Here is a 22,616-nt window from a genome sequence, read left to right as displayed (position 1 = left end):
TCTCTTTTGTGGACATTCATTGCTCTCTCTAAATGTTCATAGATTTTGCACCCGTTTTTCTATTTCCGCATTTGATAAAAAAGAAACACAAGTACTTTCCTGTTGGAAAACGGTTTTCAATGAACTGTGAAGCTAATGGACGACCTTCACCAAAGGTGCAATGGTACAAAAACGGTCAACTTATGTCGTAGATGCCGGATGGAAAAAAACCCTCTAGCAAACGATACACAAGTATTAATATTTCACGATGTAAATCCAAAAGACGACGGATCTTACCGTTGTTTTTTATGGAACAGAGTGGGAAATATCTCAACAACATACACAGTACTAGCAAAAGGTAGTTACTCAAAAAACGTTTGTTTTATGCTTTTCCTTTCAGTTAGGCCGTGACCATGAAACCAAATTGTTTTGTTTCGTGATACACATCTGAGAAATGGAAAATTTTTACAATTTTGTACTTTTCCTCTTAGCATACACCCATAAAAAAATTCCCAAGAAAACTATGCGCCCAAACTAGAATAATTGCTTTTCAAATCTTTAAAATTGCTGGTTGATCGTTAGACGCCATTTTCGATTTTTGAATTGTGGTTGATGGAATTTAGTGAAATTCACTCTCCTCAATCCTTCTATGAATAATTACAGCCTGAAATTGCAAAATTTGAGGGTGCTTTGGGCAGCATGCAGGATAGCACACTTTCTTTAATGACCATTATACAAAATAAAGGCGCATGAGTTTATTTGAATGCTAAATTTCTGGGTTGAATTACTTTCTAAGTGACTGATAGAAATTAAATCTTGCAGATAACATCAAGGCATTTTTCACGTTTCTTAATTTATGTAGTAAAATGGACCTGTTTTTTTGCACTCTTTTCCGAATATTAATTGACTTATTTACAAAGCATATAACATCGGTATCTAGAGACTTTCACCAATAAAATTGCTATGTCAAATGCTTTAATATATATCAATTCTTTCTTTAATTTTCTTCCTATTTTTTTACAAATCGCTTACAAAAAGCATGCTAAAATCAATTTTTCAGAAGTCTTGATAACAAAGCCTCTAATTACGCATATGAAGAACATCACTGCATAAGAAGGTGACAACGTGAAGGCAACTTGTAAAGCTTTTAGCGATAGTCTGCCGCACTTTCAGTGGGCTGTCGTCGAAGGAGAAAATGCAACTGTACGTGTCCTGGATCCCAACTTGTGCGAAGACGAATGTATATGGAAAGGTGGAGATGAACGATATCATGGTGTGCATATTCTCTTCATTAACGCATACTTATGTGGTATCCTTACACCACCAATAATTTTGTAGTGTATTCATCGCGATCTTGCTGCCAGGAATATTTTAGTTGGTGAAGATAGTGTAATGAAAATTGCAGACTTTGGTTTAGCTCGCGACATTCATCAGATTGACTATTACCGCAAAACAACTGACGTATGTATTCTGTGAAATTGTGCCATTAATCCTGATAAATAATTTTTAAGAATATGAAAACATTTTTTGTCTTTATGGATTTTATTGTTTTCGTAAAGAAACTTCCTTGTATATGTATATTATAGTAAATTTTCTATTTTTGTGCCTGAACTTCGAGTGGAAATATTTTTGTTTGATATCATTATCATTATAAGACATTTATAATTACTTTGAACTTCACACTTTTTGTACTGCAGAGGAATTTCTTGTAAGTTATTTCTTAAAGTTTTCACACGGAATATCAATGAATGGAAAATGGCGATTTTGATGGAATAAAAGTGTAGGGTAAGGCAGCGTGCTAAAACGTTTATGCATGTTTTACAACAGTGGAATGAACATGAGCGAAAAGACTTTAGTTTCTCTTACTAAAATGTTTACAAGAACAACGACATCGTGGAATTTTTATTCAATTCTTCATTTGTTCTTCTTTGGGTTAAATATTTTTTAAGTTTACGTTTATGCGGATGCTTATTTTTTGTCCTTTAGAAATCAGCCAATAGTGAAATATTAATGCCTGATGATATTGTTGTGCAGATTTCACTGTTACAATTTACGTTAAATTTCCAAAAACAATAACTTGAATGCTAGTTGCAACATACATATATAGTTTATAGCCAAATGAAATGAGATTCACTTTCTCACGTAGAAATTGACGTATGAAAAATATCTGTAGTCGCAGCCTAATGACAGAGCATGAGAAAATACAACAATAGATTAAATGCTAAATATATGTTCTACTTCATAGATCATACACTCATGCTTTGGCGAACGAGCTTACAGTTCACCGTTTGATTGATTGATTGATTGATTGATTAAACTTTATTAAAAGAGGGTAACACGTGACAAAACAAATATGAAAAACTTGTGGCCCTCAAACTAACAAACTACGAGATTAATTACAATTTAAAAACCAGAATTACCCAAGACTAAAAATACTAAAAAACTAAATAATAAATTATTCTATGAGCATATCTGAATTAGCTTTATCATAAAGTTTCTTTTTAAAAAGTGTAGCTGATGAAAGTTTACGCATAGTAAGAGGTAAACTGTTCCAAAATCGACTTGCAGTAGCAGAAAAAGATCGCCCACCATCATTTTGTCTCTTCGTTTTGGGTAAACAAATAGTTAAGTCTTTATAACGAGTATTTCTATTGTGGCGACTGGCATTTGTTGGTAGAATATCAATAATATAAGATGGACAGTTACCATAGAAACGTTTATGACAAATCATGGCCTTTCTAATTTCCACTTCCTTACTAAAAGGTATCCAGCCCAATTTGGAAAAGAGTGGAATACTTCTATCGCGTGTTGAGGCATCTAGAATTACGCGAGCTGCTGTCTTTTGTAATTTTGTAATTTGATCCAAGTTATCTTTTGTTGTATTTGACCAAACGCAGCTACCAAACATCATAGCAGATTTAATAGTGGCATTATAAAACGCAATGCGTTCATCCAATGGTAGATAATATCTAAACTTTTTAAGAAGGCCAATTCGTTTGGCTAATTTGGAACATAGCTTATCAATATGAATTGAAAAACTTAGGTCTTCATCTAAAATGATTCCCAGAAGCTTCTGGTGGGAAACCTGCTCTAACAAATTCCCATTAATATGAACACACAATAATGTAGATGAATTTACCAGTTTCTTTGCAATTCTTTTTCCAGTGATAAGCATAGTTTTTGATTTTGTAGAGCTAAGCACCATTAAATTTTTATTTGCCCACGAGTTCAAATTAGTTGTATCCTCTTGTAATATGCGTTCAATAGAGGAAACATCTGAGTAATGATTATATTTAATAAGAGTGGTATCGTCAGCAAAAATATTCGTTGAGGCGTTTTTTATTGATTTAGGCAAATCATTAATAAATATGAGAAACAACAGGGGGCCCAAGACTGAGCCCTGTGGTACACCACGATCAATAATAGTTGTAGCTGAGGAGACGCCATTCACTGACACGTATTGAAACCTGTTTGACAAATATGAGTTGAACCATTTGATTGAATTAGTACTAAGACCGCAGGCTTTAAGTTTACCCAAAAGTAGATTATGATTCACCATATCAAATGCTTTTTTAAAATCTCCAAACAGCACGCCACTAGGATTGTCATTATCAAGATCAGATAATATCTGATCAACAATTTTAATAAGAGCCGTTTCAGTAGAATAGCCATTCCTAAAGCCAGATTGCAGAACATAAAACATGTCGTTGGATTGAAATTCGCGAACCAAACAATTATAGACATGACGTTCAAGAACTTTGGAAATTATCGGTAACGTAGAAATAGGTCGATAATTATCTGGATCTGTGGCATTTCCATTTTTAAACAGGGGAAAAACTTTGGCTGTTTTCCATAACTGTGGAAATTGACACGAATTAATACAATGATTGAAAAGCTTTGACAACGACGATGAAATAATTGGGGCAACAGTCTTCAAGATCTTTACATTAATATTGTCTGGACCAGGTGCTTTTGATGAGGGAATATCTTGAATTATTTGAATAAGTTTTCAAATTATTTCTGTATGAAAACATGAACACTGCTAAAAGTAGATACCTTGTTCTAGCTGCGTGTGCGGAAGCTATGGTGTTGTGAAAAGTAATATTTCACGGAATTCAAAAATACGAGTTGGTCGATATTTACAACTTGCCGGCAGGATTGAGAAATTTTTTCATGTATATTATTAATAAGTAATAGCATGGTTTCTCGTGCAATTTGGGAAAACAGGCACTCGTCCTTCAGACTCGTGCAATATCGATAGTCTTTGAAAACTCACTCGTGCATGTTTTCCCGAATTGCACGAAATCATGCTATGACATATACGAATCATACCTGAGTGGCAAATCGAAGTGAACATAGGGTTTCCTGGAAAGAGTCCTCGCGAGGAGAAACATTCACGAACATCAAACTGAAATATGAATGTATTATTTACATACACTAATTATCACAACTAACACATGTTAATACTTCATGTCATCTACAATGACGTGTGTACATTGATGAAAATCTGATACACATATATTCAGTAATACCAACCTTTTACTGTTACCACCAAGAGAGTTTTGCAACAAATGAGTTAATTTCGAGGTTCTATAAGGCACGTGACTAGCCTAAAATGTATTATAATTTATTTGACTATCATCTCTCTACACAGTATAGCTACGTATGATTGAGTAAATTTAAAAACAGACGCAAACATTTATTTTCTGGAATAAATAATCTAAACATGCAACTTTTTATTGTTGGAATTGCAAAGAACGGTCTATTGTTGCAGATGTGTATATTTTTCTTATATTTATGTAATGTTTAAAAATCGCATTGTGCACAGCGTTAATCAATAAAATACAAAAATCATATCTCCTGTCAATGAATTAAAGTTCATCCATCATAAGGTAAGTATATCTGTATATGCTTACCTTCTTAGCCAAGAAGTTGAAGACTATACCCAAATGTGTGAGGCTCTAGTTTATGTGTATAGCTTTCTTAAGTCTTAATCCTGTTGATCCGGATTGACTTATTCTTTCAGAACCCGCCAGATCAACCAAACTCAATACCCCTGAAAAAATTTAGCTCATCGTCATCGCAAAACAATAGATAACAATTTTGCAGATTCTTTTGCTACTGAATATATAATAAATATCGAGGAGACATTTACAGCCACGGCGCCAAAGAGAGTGGGGACTAAAGCACACACCACCCCCACCCCACTTTTTCCCCAGATAAAGTTTTTGCTAACATTTATACATTTTAGCTAAATTAAAGGCAAGGTAAGACGTAGTATATTTAGTTAATATATGTCTTAAGCCTGTTTTCCAATGGCCACGTATCGTAACGTATCGTAGCAAAACGTAACAGGGCGCATGCTATGATAGGTTACGACACGTGCCTAGTGGAAAACAGGCTTTACCCAACCCCCCTCCAGATTTGATTTCGCTGCGCAGTCCCTGTTTTACCGCGTGGAAACGTGATAAAGCAAAATAAAAGCTGGACTAATCATATAGAACTAAGTCGATAGTCAACATCCATATTCTAATATGACGAACTATTTCAAAAATTCTTAAACTGAAAACAAAAACATAAATATGCATAATCCTGCCTTGACTTAGTTCCCCAGTAATCTCATTACTCCCGGACGAGTTTTAGTTGAAAGACAGAGTGAATTCTCGAAGATCGATCGTTACAGTTTGTATCCGCCACAGAACGATTTCGTAAGCCTTTCGAAGTAAACTTTACACCTAGAGTATGAAAATTTTTTCTCATTGTAATCATGTTTCTTAAAAGTAAATATGCCATGACAAGCTCACTTACCTAAAAATGACGTACGTAACAAAATAATAGCGAGCTTTAGCAAAGACTACGAGTACGACTTACGTCATTTTGGCGCAAAAACATTGTTGCGACAACAAAAACACGTAGCCGTAGTCGTGCTAAAGCTCCCTAGAATATTTAAATGACACGTGAGTGTAAAGCATTTTATTAATTACAAACAAGATGCAACACAGCAGTGTATTGTACGCAACGTAGAACATTACAACGCAAATTAGAAGGAATTCTACGAGTCAACAGTTACAAATAGAAGTTGTACAAGATACAGTACGATGCATGCGCAAACCAGTGTTAAAGAGCGAGTGTAACTGTTTATGCTGAGTAACTGGACGAGCATGGGTGTAGAAAGATTGTTAACTGGGGGAAGAGGCTCGTACTCATATATTCATGATATGTGGTGTTAAGTTCTTTTGAAAGATAGTACTTTGTATAGCAGTATTGGGAAAAGAAGAGAATTTTGGAAGAGAAAACTAGCAACCGGTTTTACAAGCTTTGTACAATTTGCATTAGAAGCCTTTCCGAAAAACCCCTCAAAAGCATGTTCTTTGGCAAATGATTTACTGGAGCAAATATATTGCCTTTCTAAAAATTCAACTTTTCCACTTTGCTATTCTACCTATTCAAATAGAAGAACAGTTGTCACAGATTCTTTTAAGGGGATACACTGGCTGTTTGTATAAATCAACTCGAAAAAGCATTTCATGTGGCTTGCTTGTAATTTCTATGAACAATTTTAGTTTTCTCATCTGATATGCGTGTTTTGGATGATCAGAAGGGGCCCGAGAGTCAACTATAAGTTTGTAAATGATGATCGTCCAGGTTAATAAAGTCCTGAGAAGGACTGTTTTTGTTGTTGTTGACTGACGTTTCGACAACCTTAGCGGTAGTCATCTTCAGAGTCAAAGAGGAGTAAACGTCAGGTTAGCCGTATTTGTTGTCTGGTTCTTACGTCATTGTATTGTGTGTGCAGGAAATGTGTATTGTCATTGTGGATTAGTGTGAAGTGAAATATTTTATTTTTAGTTGTGATGTGTGATTTAGGTGTGACGTTTTTAGTTGTAATGTGTGGGTGTCAATTGTGTATTGTCATTGTGAATTAGTTTGAAGTGTGATGTTTTTTAGTTGATCGTTTGTTTGTATTGTGAATAAGTCGTTTTTAAGGTGCCAGTAATTGCTGTGATCTGTTCAGGGGGGTTTGTTTCTAGTTGGTGTACCAACTTTCTAATGTAAGCCGTTGTCTATAGTCAGTACTGTAAGTGATGCATTTTGCCGAGTCCCAGTCAATGTTGTGCTTTGTGATTCGGTGATGTTCGGCAATGTGATTAGTTTTGTCTTGTTTCTTAGTAGCTCGTTTGTGCTCAGTAAGTCTTATGTTTAAGTTCCTGCCAGTTTCCCCGATATAGGAGGCGTGGCAGTCGGAGCAGTTTATTTTGTAAACTGCACCTTGTCGTTCGTTGGGTTGTTCTTTGTCCTTTATGTTCGTTTGCACTTGTCGTAACGTTGTGATTGGTTTATGTGCGACACGTATGTTGTATGGTCGTAAGATACGCGAGATATTCTCAGACGTACCTTTGATGTAAGGTATCGTTGCTGTTGTCACTGAGTTGTTCGTTTCGTTGGGTTCGTTGGTTTTGTACGTGTTGCGTTTGATAAAGTCAGAGTTATAGTTGTTTTTGTCAAAAACACGTTTGAGATAGTTGTTATCGTATTGTAAAGCGTCCTATGAATCACATATGATTTGTGCGCGTCTTGTTAATGTTCTGATTGTGGTGGCTTTGTGTGATGTAGGGTTGTAAGATTATTGGTCTAGTAGTCGGTCCGGGTTTATTAACCTGGACGACCAACATTTACAAACATATCAGGATTATACCAATCTGGACAATCTACATTTACAAACACATAATTTTTTGCGTTACATAGAAGATGGCGATTCACGTAGGAGACGTACGTAGCCGGCATGTTAGTATGAGAAAACTAATTATGAAATTCAACGATATCATCGTTTGCTTCAATAATAGAAAGCTAAAAACGTAAAACTAAGACGAAACAAAGTTTAAAAAAAACATAGAAAGCATAAACTAAAACGATATAAACTTAAAGCAACACAGATAACTCACTCCACAACGGCAAATTCCAAAAAACTGAAGTGAAAAACCTCTTCAAAAAAATATTGCTTGAGCATACGTGTTACAGCCTTTCGTACGGCCCCGTAACGACTTAGGCCGATGACGAAATAGAATGCTACTTACTTGATCGGATGATGTAACGGCAACGGCTTTCAAGTTGGTAACAAACACATCGTTGGCTTGTTTGCCATTGTTTGTGGTTACTTGTTTAATCTCATGTTTGCTGTCTGGGTTTCCAAGGAGATCACGTATTGTCTCGCTGTATATTTCGAGAAAAGACGCTTGTATCTCGTACTACATAAAGTTTTGGGAAAAATCATGATTGAATAAATGGCTGGAAAAACCCCAATCGAGCGATTTAACATAATCATGTGTCGTGAGCTACATGTATCTTTCTGAAAAGTCAACTCTCGTCATTAATAATATACTTTATGTGTACAAAATTGACATTTATTACCTTCCAACCTTTACTCATGAGATCCTTGGCACTAAAGAAGACTTGTTCCATAGCACGTGGTATCACACCCCACGTATCACGGCCTTTGATATCACTTTCCATTGTAAATGTTTTACCTGATCCAGTCTGACCATACGCAAAGATGCAAACATTGTATCCATCAAGCACACTTTGAACTAGCTGTGCTGTTTCTTGATAAATCGTTACTTGAGTGGTTTCTGGACAAAATGCTTTGTCAAATGAAAATGACATTCTGGCTTGTTGGCTTTTCTTAGACAAAGTACTAGACTAAACAGGAAAGTTCGCAAAACATTTGAATCAATCTTCAATATTCACCAAACAACGTTGGTATGTTTATGTACGTACGTAAACATAAATAAACGGAACAGCGTAATGTTCCCAATAAAAGATTGAAAGGTCTACATAAATAAACACATACCTTGCTGTTATTGCGTAGAATAATATCAGTGTCATTGGCGAACTCCATATTAGTGAGCGAAACACTAGTTTCTGAAGGCAGACTTGGCCGAACACGACAATAGACGCGAATGTTACCCTTCAACTCTTGTACTTTATTACGAAGCTGACATCGTATTGTCTCCTTACCTCGAAGTCTCTTCTCCAGTTCACAAATACTATCTTGATGTTCGCGTAACTTACTTTCAAATTGTAAAATAACGCTTGCCTGACGATCGTTTTCCATTTTTGCTTTTTTGTAAGCATTCTTAAATCATGAACACAATTTATAATTAGAGATAAAATATTTGTGCGGCTACCTGCACGGCAATACACGCATAAACATATTATGTCTCTAAAGATATACACGCCGTGTTACACTGGGAATTTTTACACAATAAAATACAATAAACAAACGAGGCGAGTTTGATTATGCTTTACGATGATCTGTTTTTTTTGTCGTGTTGAAACCATTTACATTTCAAACACTTATAATTACGGTTCAAACCATTTACTTTATTCCGAAAACACCCTCTCGATTTCGCCTCTTAACTCAACTTCTGTCTTTTCATTCAGACGATTTTGCAATTTTTTACTCAATGCTGCAGCCTGAAGAAATAGCTTTGTCAACGAGGACAAAAAAAAATATTTATACGTAGAGCACGAGACGACTTTTCAGCATTTAAATCAGTAAGAGCCAACGGACTCTAAATGTTCCATAACTCTCATACGTACTTTTGGAGTGCGACAAAAGAAATCGCGCTTCTTAAAATCAACAGCAAACTAATTTCTTCGTCAGAATTTCGCTAACTTTTTTGCAAAGCAAGCACTCAATGAAGTGAAAGTAACGTTTTTATATCGTTGATCCAGAGGGTTCAGATCACTTTGCATTAAATTTATTAAAAAACAGACACGGAAAAGTTTAACAATCCGCCTACAAAAAACGTACAGATTATATTCATGCATCTCTATCTAAGGAAATTTCACAGTTCTAAATGAAATGCTAAGGCAAAGAAGTTCGCAAAGACGAATGTTTCTAGGCAGCATTTCTAATCCATGGGTAAGTCATAAAATCAAATCGGCAATAAAAAAACCTGACTTATGCCTGTTTTCCACTAGCTACGTATCGTAAGGTATCGTAGCAAAACGTAACATGGCGCATGCGTGCTTGCGCCTATTGACCATCAAATTCATAAGTAGGCATGCGCCATGTTACGTTTTGCTACGATACGTTACAATACGTGGCAAGTGGAAAACAGGCTTTAGTGACTTAAATGTTTCATTAGCGTAGCAAGCCCGCAAGTAGAACTCCTGGTATGTAAAGTTTAGAGCACTATCATCAATCATTTTTAAAGAAAATGTTTTTACAATTATTAAACACAAAAAAATTTGCATAGCACGACCAGATTTACAGGTGACCGCCCCAATGTAATGTTTCAATGTTTCGTCGTAAGTTCCTAACAGAGAAAAGCAATTATGCATTTCAAAAAACCAAAATCATTCAAAATACATACTTCTTGCATTTCTTTTTCTTTCATCACAACGTTGCCTTGAAGTTGGTGTTTCTGTCACTCCAATCATTTATATTAAAGGACATTGGCAACGAAAATTTTTTTTCATACGTTTATTATAGATTGCTATTGAATACTAAATCTCGTGTTTTCGCGTCTCTTTTGAATTTTGCTGTTGAGAAAGTTTGAATATAGTTGAACTGATGTGCTTCATTTACAATGAAGCACATCACATCGGCACATCACTTCCGTCACATCGTGTTTCACTTTAAGATGTTTTTCACGAGATTTCAATTTCGAAAAATTCGAATAACAAAATCGATGAAAAGCAACAATTCACAAGAAACTAAAAAATAGAAGAAAAAACTATGAAATCAATGCTGTATTTCTTGAAATAGATAATATTATAATAACAACTATCTCACTTCACAAATCAATTCAGTTTCTATTCGACGCTGTTTTTCTTTTTTGATCTTCTCATCCTTTTGCCTTGACGATGTAGAAAATTGTTTTATGATTAGGATAATTCAATTTACTGCATGGATAACACGGTTGACTATATAGATAATATGGTTCACGACATGGATAATACGGTTGACTATATGGATAATACGGATCACTACATGGATAAGACGGTTGACTGTATGGATAACAAGGTTGACAGTATGGATATGGTTCACTACATGGATAACACGGTTGACTGTATGGATAATATAGTTCACTACATGGATAACATGGTTGACTATGTGGATAACACGGTTGACTATATGGATAACACGGTTGACTATATGGATAATACGGTTCACTACATGGATAATACGGTTTGCTACATGGATAACAAGACGGCTCACTTGATAGATTATACGGTTCAATACATGTATAATATGGTTCACTAAGACTAAATGAATGATATGGTTCACTAAATGGACAATACGGTTTACCACATGGATTATATAAAGTCCACCATATGAAACAGGGTGACTTTTTTGGATATGTAAATTTATAGAACTTTACTTGCAAAGTAATTTTGTCTCATGTTGAGCTTGCGCTAATGTTTGAAATTGCTCCTGAAGTTCTGTTAATTGTGAAATGAAATCCTGTAATGAACGGGCCTAGGAAGATATGGGATAAAAGAGAAGATAAAGAAGTAAAAATTTGATGGAAAATGGGTTAAAAGTTAAGCAACAAACCGGACCCGTTCAATATTGTTCTGATTGTATTCAATTTTCAAGTTGTCTAATGTCGTTCACGATTCATTGACTGAAATGAAACGATTTTGAATCAGACAATTTCAATAAAAAAACTTTGAATATGATAAAGTTTAATGGATCTTTGAGTACACCACATGATAGATTGAATACACCCCGTGATAGATTAATACATCACGTGATGGATTGAATACAACACGTGATAGATTGTTTACCGTAAAAAACGTGTCACATATACACAAAGTTACAAAAAAAACTTACTCTTACTTCAATCTTATTATGGGCAACTTCCAACTCTACTTCTTTATCATTTTCTCGTTTGACACACTCATCCAGTTGATGTTTTGTTTGTTTTAATTTTTCTCGTAATTTCTTAATCCTACCATCCATCTCTTCTTTTTCGCTTTTAAACCAAACATTTTCCTCTTTCAAAGAGTTTTTTAGCTTCACTATTTCCTGAAAATCTTTGCGCATCTAGAAGAAATAATTATTTGTTTATTTTTTTCATGAAAAAAAAAATGAACAAAAAAATTGGCGGAATCAAATGATGAGTAATCGACGCTGTTTAGTTTGATCAACACCATGCGTACGTAGACTTAAAATTTATTGAGTATCCATTTTTACCTTACCAATTTCCTTCTTATGATTCTTCTGAATTTCTTTTATTTCAGAATCATATGTTTTTCTAACCTTGTCGATTTTCGTCTCCATTGTAACAGCTTCCACTTCCATCTCGCGTTTATCGTTCACATCTACATCTACATGTACATCTACATGTACATGTACATGCACATTTACATTTACACCTGGCATTCTGATAATGTCGAAACATGTTTGCTCTCAAATAAATCGTCGTTTTTCTCAAGTGTTTTTTAAAATTGCTGCTAATTAGAAATTATGGTAGAACGAAAATTGTCATGTTAAGGATGTGTTAAATATAGATTTAATAAAATACAAATATGTTTGCAATGTATTGACTATACCGCAGCATTATCTATTTACTGCATGTTCTATTATTGAATTCATTATTCATGTATCTACAATCACCATCTTTGTTATATTTAGTTCCACGTACGAAGTCCTCAAGATCTGAAACTTCGTATTTCATTGAGAGACAATAAAAATCGTTTGTTTGATAAATTTACGTCACTTGAAATTATTTGGACAAGCAGCAGCTATGATATGGCTTCATATTGTTGCTTAAACAAACATCTTTCTCCAAGTATACACGCCATACATACGAGACCATTATGTCCGGAACGTAAAGCAAGAAGTTCTGTGTTTAAACAAGATAATGGTACAGCACGAACAATAGGTGTTAGTAAAGCTATTCTAATGTTTTTTGTTAATCTTGTAACGATGTTGTCGTCTGTATAATTTTTTTCTTTTTCATCTTTTGATATTTTACGTAAGGTCTGTGACCAAAATGCGAGACGTGTTAAGAAGATAATGACAGACGTTACATCAAATATTACGGTAAAATAGAGAATCAGTTTGTAGTTTGAAATACTTGCATCGATACCATGTTCTTTCCAATCTTTAAGGTCTTGACAAACTTTTTTAGGTTGATTGAGCAATCCACTCTTCCCTCTCCAATAGATTTGTTTGTGTAAGTACTATCGATGTTTTTCCAGTCATCATTATTTGACCAAGCGTTTACGAGAACTGCTATAGATGTAGCAATGTCTAGAGATCGTAGAACTAGAAAAATAACAAACTGTGCGATGTATCCACGATAGTTTAACTTTGCAACTTTGTTATAATTTTCACTAACTTTTCTTGTCATTTTTGTAAACGAGTCAAGGTTGTAGTTAGTGCATGGTGTTATTCAAGTGAATGTCTCTTCATTATGTATTTCATGTTATATCTACGTAAGATTCTTTAATATTTTATTAGAAAATATCTTTAAATAATCCAATAACCATTATTCATTTACCGCATGTAACATTGATTTATATGTCAAACATTTCATCGTCAGATTCATAAAATAAGAGTATTCTGCGCATTTCTACGATGGAAACGAAATAAAAGTATACGCAACATTGGGTATAGTTTATGGTTTACACCAGTTCACGTACGAACAGGTATACCTGTTCTTTTCATATGTATTTGCATTAAAATATTAAATTTTTTACAAAAACAGCAAGTAAAAACCTGTCATTTACTTTGTAGTTTTCTTCTTTTCATATGTAAAAGAAATTAATACGTACTTGCAGAAAGATAGCATGATTAACGTCCTTTCATGTGACAAATTATTACAATGAAAACCAATCATATTTTCTTAGCTAAATATCTTGTTGTCTGTTATTTCATTATGTGCTCTTTTTTAATGTTATTTCCCTTCTTTTTAAGTTTAAGTTTATGATATGTATGTAACAAAACCAAACAGTACACTGACATTAGTCGAACAGTCTACTCTTGCTTTACAGTGTCCCTAGTTACCCATAGCAAGCCATCCACAGTTATCCAGCAGTATTCTAACTTTCTTTATTATTTCATTTTGTTTTTTCAATCAATATGTTTCGTTCGTTCATACGTTTTTCTAGAGCTTTTTCTCTTTTCGTTTTTGTGTTGTCACCAGTTTATGTTCTTTTACGATATTTTTTTTAGTTTGTAGATCTCAAACATGTGTTCTTTGTATGTTGTTGCTCATGTTATATTCCATGATATCTTGTTTTCTCTAGGCTTAGCTTGAACTGTTTCATGAAAGAACAAGTGCACTTATGATAAACGTATGGAACGGATCGTACACACAGGAATGATACTTTCAGCAATAACTGTTGAAACAACTTTCCAAGTCTGAATCGTGCTTACCGTTTTATGGATTTTTTTATCATCAGGCTGTAAACCTTTCTTGTTAAAATTATCCTTCAGTGTTTTGTAGGTTTCGTGCACTGTTTGATTAGTTTTGTATCTTTTCTAACCGCATGTAGAAGTTTCGTGTCGAATTTTTGTGAAACTGATTTGATATTTTGAAACTGATAAACTTTTTCATCATATTTCCTTCCAGGGCTATGTTTAAACACAATGGGCTATGTTTCCTTCCAGGGCTATACTTAAACACAATTAAATTGTAAAATAACCAGAAAACTGGTCGATAAGTCTTTCCCCATTTCCTTCAATCCTGTTGAAACATTCTATCAGTATACGACCTTCAGAATAATTTATATAATGGATGACAATTTACTATAAAGGAATAACAATTTATACGTACCAGTTGATATTAATAACGTATTAAATCTCACTTCATGGTAGAGTTGAGTTCATTCCCCAATTTGAGTGTCTAGTGTCTACCTATTTTTGCTGCGCACATGACATGGATGAGATGTTTTTTATCGGTTGACTTATTTTTCAAAAAACACATACAGCGAAAATTTATGTTGATTTCAAGGTTCTGTTGAGCATCGGTTCTTTAAAGTATCCTAACAAAATGGCCGCTTGGACGTTACACGAATGTTGAACGATTTTGAAAATAAGGATTTTCCTCATCCAACAAGGCAAAAATTCCATTGTTTTTCCACTCGCTACCCTCCCTATACATATACTTCCTAGAGCAAAGAAAAATGCAAAGAGAAAATAGTTGTTTATCGGTATGGTCTGATCATAGGTGGCCCAAAAAATCACATAGCTAAATTGTATAATTAAACGATAACTCTCTCCCATTTCATTGCAACAGACCGTAACATTGAAACAGAAGTTTGCGGTGCGCGGTCTGTTACGATGAAATGAGGAGAGTTTAATGTATTTGTTTAATCTATTTAGCTAGCTAAGTGATTTTTTAGAGACGCCTATGGTCTGATTGACCAATTGGAAAATCGGTCATATTACTAAGTACTATTTAATGCCTGACTGCCCTTCCCCACCTCACCTCACCCCAACGCTAAAATACTTTTGCATTACACAGATTATATCGCTTCAAATTTCAAACTCTATATTTTGCCATAGCATTATTTTCTGACTTTAATATTCCACGTGACAAACATTTTTTACAATGTTTTCTTTACAGAGCTTTCATCGTTACTTTCCAGCACATTGCTATCGGATTCTTTGCCATCTCCTTTACTGGCATCATCCTCAGTCTTTTCCTTTAACTTTTCTTCTGTATGATCTTGACAGCTACAAAAAACAGATGATACAAATCATACAACAGCATAAATAAAGCAATTTTGCCCACGTAGAAGCCGAATCGTTAATACTCATTTAATAAACATGACAACGAATATTTCAACATCTTGTGATGTCATCTTTAGTACAGCTGTAAGGCTGGAAAAAATTGCTTTTGAGGGAACTATTTCCAGTTTTAGTAAAACACTACTAAAAATAGCACTTGAAGTTTAGAAAAAAATATAAATAGTTTAAGTCACAATGAGCTAGTTTAGCGGAAGATGAAACTTCGTAGTCACCTATAAAGCGACCCCACAAAGTGACGGACTAACGGTAGCGTAGTAACGTACTTGCAAACAAAGTTATTCACAGCAACGAGCATTCAATGCGATGATATTACACAAGATACTAGCTTTAAAGACGTATAATAAAATAAGAGGTTTAATAAAACATCTATTTTTAATTCAACTGTCTCTCATTACTGTTATTTTATAAAAGAAACAAAAGATGTTTAATGTTACATGTTTGTAAATGTAGATCGTCCAGGTTAGTATAGTCCTGAGAAAGACTATTTTTGTTGTTGACTGACGTTTCGACAACCTTAGCGGTAGTCATCTTCATTTGACTCTGAAGATGACTACCGCTAAGGTTGTCGGAACGTCAGTCAACAAAAAACAATCGGTAAGGAGGGGAGGGTGAGAAGTCTTGTTTGCAATGGGGAAGTAAAGAAAGGAATCATACTTGCTATTTATATTTCAACTAACAATGCTTTAATGGGATATTTTATTTGAAATCTACTATATCCGTGATTTGTTCTAGTTTCTTTCATATCTTAATATCATAGATATTAACATTACGTTGTTGTGATGTACTCAGGTATAGCAACAAGATAATCATTGTCTTCAATGTTCTACCAACTGAACTACAACAACAACATTGGACTATGATGACTTTTCAAAACACAGTTCTAGTTTCTTTCATACTTTAATATCATAGATAATAACATCACGTTGCTGTGATGTACTCAGATATAGTAACAAGATAATCATAGTCTTCAATGTTCTATCAACTAAACTACAGGATTAACTTGATCATTGTCTTCAATATTCGATCAACTAAACTACAAGATTAACTGTGGACTATAATATTTATAAAGAAAAATAGTGCTCCAAAACAATGTATCGGACAATATTCGCCTCTCATACCTTTCCTCTACATAAAGCCAAAACATCGCTCCTTTAAACTTGGTGCTTTTCACTTTTCATAAAAGCCATCCATAGTCTGAAAATACAATATTAGAACTAATTATTAATATATTATAGCACATCTGAAGACGATCTGAACAAATGAAAATCTATCACCTCCGCAAACTCAACATTCCTTCGAGGTTCGATGAATATAGGTTTACGTTGCTCAAGTCTCGGCCAAATATTTTTGGTCTGTAAGGTATAGATAAAGAAAATGTATATGAGACGATGTGATCAATAATATCATATGATTTATGAAAAGCGATATCCAGGACCTTCCAGTTTTGAACAGCGACCTCAAGCGAGGTATAGGATGGAAAAAACACCAACATTCCATCAGGGACAACCTGAGCAAAGTTTACTAAAGAAAAGAAAAATGTTAAAGTTAGAGTACTCTTAAATGTGCGCTTGAATTTAATGCTGTGACGAAAGAAATCTTTTAAAATGTTTTAAAGTAAAACATTATAATCCGACGTTTTACCGATTGATAGTGAAAAATAAGACAAAACAATTTATCAATGCTGCTAATTACTGTAAGTGGTGAATTATCTAACTATTAGTTGCCTTGATTTGGGAGACTTTCATTGCTGTTTAAGAATGCTAGTAATCCAGTTGTAGAATAAGAGTATTTAGTACTTAGTATACAACTATACATAATTTTATAATAGTATTGTTACTTTTTGAGAATCATTTATAAATTAGAAGTTACTGTAAAAACTGACTGATTTTCTTGCAGACCTTTTGCTTTTAATCTGCCGAGTTTTGTCACACTTATATAGTGCAGTAGGAATGTGTGTAAGCTTATTTCAAATATAATTGTGATCATTACTTGTAAGTTATATGATTTTACATCTGTTAGTCAATTCAGTAAACGTTGTGAACGTCTATATGATCATTTCGTACGTGACTTATGTTTACATGGCTTCAGCCTCGTCAAGACCCCCTTTCCTCTAAAAATTTAGCCTTGGTCAGCACTGGTCTGTATCAATAATAAAGGTCGACGTCTTAAAAGTAGAAAAAGCGTTTATTTACAAAGACTTTTTGAATTTTGTACAATATGTTAAATTTATTCTCAAATTATTTTTAATACCACCTTCGTGTCTTAAATGAAAAAGAAATAAAAGTCACAAATTAATGCATGAATGGCTGGAATTTTAGTCCCCCAAGCTTTTAAATGCCAATCATTGATGTGTGAAAACAAAAATGCCAATTTAACGCAAATTCCACTATAATTAATGCTATCCATGACAAATATTTAACACCTCAATAACAACCTGCACGTTTATTATGTCTAACATCTAATGGAAGCACAAGCAATCTTTCGAAATTTTCTCTGTAATATGAAGTTTGCATTGCACTTGCCACAAAAGACAACATTTCCTTTGAAATTATTCGCTTTGCGCGGGGCCCTCAAAATCGCTGGGCTCCTGGCAACTGCCTTGACGCCCTCCTCTTAATACAGCCCTACTTCAACCGTCAATAAAATTGCTTATAAATTTCACATGCAGAGCGGATATAAGCTTTTGAAAATAGTGGATTGTAATTATTGTGTTTATTTTCTTAAAAAGATAATTTGCATTTTTGGGTAAATTTACTTCTTATTTATTGTAGGAAGGACTTTATGTAAGAAATACGAAACATACCGTTCGTCTAAACTCCAAAAATGGCGGGGTTTAGGAAGATTCTTTTGTTAAAATGTTTTCTTTCATTATTTGATTTATTTTTCTGTGAAAAACAACCTGATGCTTTGAATGTTTTAAGCATCCTTCTTCCTTATTCTACGGCAGGCTCAGCTAACGTCAACTTTACTGTTTGGGCACAGAGTGGTTGCTATAAGTGGTTCGTTGAAATGAACATATTTGCACGTGTTTAATTTTATATATGACTTTCTATTGAGTCTTTGTTTATATGTATATTATGTAAGATGAAAGGTTTAAAAAACGGCTTTGATTAAGATGATATTATTCCCAATTTGTGTACTGGTAAAATTCCTTAGAATTAAGAAACATGAAAGACTTATAACGTATAATGTGATTTGATTTTAGGAGTTCTTCAAGACCAAAGATTGCCGAAATTCGACCTGTTATTGGTATTTCACCAAAGAAAAGTGAATTTTGTTTTTCCCACTAAATTATGCTTTAAATTATTCGGTGTACAGTCAGTGTGAATGTGTACATGAATGATAATGAATATAACGTCCAGCAAGACTAGTATTGATTTCTAAAAAGAAAGATTATTTATTTTTGTCATTAGGTCAAAATGACTGTAGTCAAAAGGCAATAGTCACATCACAGTCATCAAAACCTGAAAAGCAAACTGCAATAATTGTTGCTGAAGAGAAAGGTTTGTCAAATCTTGATGATTTTAAACTATTTGTGTCATTGTATGAGGGATTTTTCTAATAAAATTGAAATTTGATCATGTCTAGTAATAAATGATCTCTGTGACAGATGTGTTTACTTGACACTAAAATTAGCTATTTTCAGCTAAAAGATATCTTATATATTAAATATTTTATTTGGTGTGTGTAATCTCCTTAATTTCAAGAGAAAATGCAAATGCCAATTGTAATCTTGTAATGTGATGTATGTCATTGTCTAAATGTTTGTGTATTAATGAGGAAAGAGTAATTTCTCATTGTAACACAAGCACAAACATCTTGTATTAAAAAGATATATCTGCAATTTCAGCTGTAAGAGTGTCTCCCTTTCACTTCAATACATTTAAGCAAAGATCATGATTTTATCTGATTTTTTTTACTTTCAGTAACTTTCAATGTCATTCGTGCTGATGTATTCGTCAGCAAAATAAATTGTATTCAAATCCAAACTACAACACATGAACTTTTACTGGGAAAATCACCAGAAGTTCTTCAAGTCTTCTATGTTTACCACATTGCTGTTGTCGAAGTTGGACTTAACTCATGAAAATTGTTTATTTTTAGGGTTTAATGGGGCAGCAGTATCATTGTTGAAGGCCTAACAACAGGAACAGCACTGGTCAGAGCAAAATTAAGTCATCCAACCTTCCAGGTTTGCTAAATATATAAATTATCGTTAATGTATTCACAACTTACACTAGACAGTTTAAGTTGTCCCATTTAAAAATGATTTAGGCAATTTGTAAATTGTTGCGTTTATTGTAAATTTTGTGGGTTATGTAAAGGATGGTACTTCGTAGTACTTAAGTCTTTCTTGGACAGCTTTATGCACGTATGAAACATAGTCCATACGTCGTAGATCAATTCACAAATCTAACAACGAGCCAGACAGTGTTGTTTTCCAATGTGCAAACAATTCACACGTATTCAAGAATTCCTATGTTATATAGTTTGTTACGTATTTTGAGCGTTTAATGAATTCTTATTTTCCCTAAAATGGACGAGACATTTAAGCACTAGTTCATCGCGTGTTAACGTTTCATTGAGAGACTTAACTTGACGTCCAATATGTGCATGGCGTGCTTCTACATAACCATGGACATTACACTTTAGATCTTAAAGAGAAAATCGCTCAGCTTGCAAACCGTCGATTGTAAGACAAGAAGTGGTTATTTACACCATAAGCTTGTGATATGTTTTGTTCAAAATGTAAATTGAAGTCAATGGATGTTCTTCTCATAATACGTACGTGAATCAAAATTAAATGGGAGTCAAAAGACTGTGTTTTTTTTACATTGTATTATCTTTGGATCCGTACTGTCAGTGCGACTTCTCTGCAATTTGCAAATAAATTGTTAGAAACTTTATGTTATTTTTGTGAAAAGACTAATCACGTGAGTTTTGTTTTCGGAGATGAAAATTATAACGATGTTCGTACGTAGCTTATAAGCGTATTTCCTTTGTTATAAAAAAAGCAAAAATATCAATCTGAGAGCGTGAGTAAATTAGAAAACTTCGAAGAAACGTTTCCTTGTTTCCGAAAAAAATAGGAGAAAAGCTGCAATAACTGTTGCAATGTTTGGGTGGAATCAAAATGATGCAGTTTAATTATAAATAAAACATTTGAACTCAACATCGTCTTTTCATAAACATGGTTTTATTACGTATTAAAGTGCCCCAACTAACAAAATTTTTATTATTGTTCTTGAATAAAAATTTTTAATTCTTCGGTCAAATCGTCGGCTTATTATAACGCTTTTAAGTTGCCTTTTAATGAACCTTGTCCGTCGTGGCGCGAGGTCTGGGTCTAGCCTAATTCTGACGTCATCCAAGGTAGTTGGCATATACTTATTTCTCGTATTAACGAATCCTGTGCGTGACGTCACAAAGATTAGCTGCTCCAGGCTTGGGGCAAAGTCATTGAAAAATGTCGACGCTCAATTTAATCTTTACCGTAAAAACAGAACGATTTGACAAAATTAGAAACTTTTCCATTTATCACACTAAAATGTAATATCGCAAATGGAATTTATTGCTGGAAGGAAAACTCTAAGATTATTTATTGATGTTTCTTGTACTTTTACGTTCATGTTGTCTTTTAGGATGTTCAATCTGACGAAGTAAAGTTATTGGTGATTGATAACTTAATAATTCCATCGAGGGATGTCTACATTGTGATAAATACTGCTGTCAAATACACAGTCAAAAGATTTCGACAAAAAACTCTATGATAGGTAAACATAATTACATTTCTTATTCCCGTGCTGTCGTTTACTTTAATAATATCAATGATTTAAGAAAAGTAATTGTACAATTAAAAATTGTAAAACATCATTTTATCATTAGATGTCGAAATGCCGTCAACACAATTTGAGTTTGTTCTAAGCAATACAACTGTTGCAGTTCTTCATGAACCATCATCTAATTTTATTGCTCGTGTTCTTGGTTATACACAAGTTACCCTCGTTGATAAAAGTATCTTTTTGTGTGTACTTCTGGACTGAGGGGTAGGTTTTTGTTCTTTGGTATGTACAAGTCACCCTTGTTGATAAAAGTATTCTTTTGTGCACACTATGGACTGGGTGGGTTGACAATTGTCGCGCGAGAGGAGGGGGGAGGCTGGCTAACATTTATATATGCATGTTCTTTATTAGCTTCTCTTAAAATCATTGTGTATGTACGTATTTCTGTTTCACTGTACAATACAATAGACAGCATGTACTTATGGTACGGCAGTAGATACTTGTAGTACATTACGTAGGTACTTTTATGGATACTTTGGTTTAATCTTTAACGTAATGATGAGACATGAAAGATCAAATATCTACAAGACAACCAACAGCTTATATTTATGTTGATGAACCTCATCTAGGTAATTCTTGAATTCATAACTGTTTAAAATGATTATGGACGTCGTGATTTGCACGTGCTTGATTCATTATTAAAGCGTGTTCGTGTGACATCACTGAGCGCAAGTTGTGACGTTTGCAAGGCAAAACTTTTGGCGCCAAATTTTGTTTTCAAACACGAAACGACGTTAAAATTTCAAAACTTGGGCGAAGAAATTGCGTTAGAAAGGATTTGGAAAAATTGTTATTGATTTCATTGAATGAAAGAGTTAAAGCACATTTACCTGTGACGTTTAAGTTTTGATTTGTAAAATATCATTGATATTTTCAGCTTAACGTTTATAGAAATCTCACAACTCTCTCGTATTAACTTGAACATTTGCTAACTATTTGAAAACCACATCAATAGTCTTATGAAAGAAATCTTCAATTTTCGTGCGTTGCTTAAGCTGTTGTTACTGTTGCTTCATCAC

At 33.9% G+C, this 22,616-nt stretch overlaps 3 protein-coding genes, 1 long non-coding RNA gene and 1 pseudogene across 7 annotated transcripts in view; 2 read left to right on the top strand and 3 right to left on the bottom strand.

Moving 5' to 3' along the window:
• The window catches only part of LOC124459203 (neuronal cell adhesion molecule-like), a 34,232-nt gene that overhangs the window by 4,470 nt on the left and 7,146 nt on the right, over positions 1-22,616 (top strand). Inside the window, exons 8-9 of one of the 2 annotated variants that reach the window (XM_047008724.1) lie at positions 43-337; positions 1,040-1,515. In XM_047008724.1, coding sequence (XP_046864680.1) covers positions 43-191 — 149 coding nt within the window. In that variant the 3' untranslated portion in view covers positions 192-337; positions 1,040-1,515. Of the gene's footprint in view, positions 1-42; positions 338-1,039; positions 1,516-22,616 lie in introns of those variants that run through there. The other variant, XM_047008722.1, reaches the window with a different exon arrangement.
• LOC124459296 lies at positions 4,306-9,091 on the bottom strand (annotated as a pseudogene).
• LOC124459205 lies at positions 11,371-12,719 on the bottom strand. Of its 3 annotated transcripts, none has more exons than XM_047008725.1 (4): positions 12,188-12,719; positions 11,825-12,037; positions 11,551-11,615; positions 11,371-11,467 (listed from the first exon to the last, which is right to left on the bottom strand). In XM_047008725.1, exons 1-3 carry the CDS (start codon positions 12,374-12,376, stop codon positions 11,592-11,594), a joined length of 426 nt encoding a protein of 141 aa, XP_046864681.1. In that variant the 5' UTR covers positions 12,377-12,719; the 3' UTR covers positions 11,371-11,467; positions 11,551-11,591. The 3 variants fall into 3 exon arrangements, with proteins under 3 accessions (XP_046864681.1, XP_046864683.1, XP_046864682.1); XM_047008727.1 differs by having other exon boundaries at positions 11,831-12,037; XM_047008726.1 differs by having other exon boundaries at positions 11,371-11,615; positions 11,831-12,037.
• On the bottom strand, positions 16,926-17,273 carry LOC124459211. The gene is made up of 3 exons (XR_006953507.1): positions 17,190-17,273; positions 17,029-17,106; positions 16,926-16,948 (listed from the first exon to the last, which is right to left on the bottom strand). It is a non-coding gene; the product is annotated as an uncharacterized LOC124459211 (long non-coding RNA).
• LOC124459206 (nuclear pore membrane glycoprotein 210-like) lies at positions 18,572-21,510 on the top strand. The gene is made up of 5 exons (XM_047008728.1): positions 18,572-18,753; positions 18,960-19,021; positions 19,168-19,257; positions 19,859-19,946; positions 21,397-21,510. Exons 1-4 carry the CDS (start codon positions 18,578-18,580, stop codon positions 19,894-19,896), a joined length of 366 nt encoding a protein of 121 aa, XP_046864684.1. The 5' UTR covers positions 18,572-18,577; the 3' UTR covers positions 19,897-19,946; positions 21,397-21,510.

The sequence above is a fragment of the Xenia sp. Carnegie-2017 genome, unplaced genomic scaffold (assembly GCF_021976095.1).
Source record: "Xenia sp. Carnegie-2017 unplaced genomic scaffold, XeniaSp_v1 HiC_scaffold_71, whole genome shotgun sequence".
Taxonomy (NCBI): domain Eukaryota; kingdom Metazoa; phylum Cnidaria; class Anthozoa; order Malacalcyonacea; family Xeniidae; genus Xenia; species Xenia sp. Carnegie-2017.
Note: the sequence above shows the minus strand (reverse complement) of the source record. Positions and strands in the feature narration are given on the sequence as shown.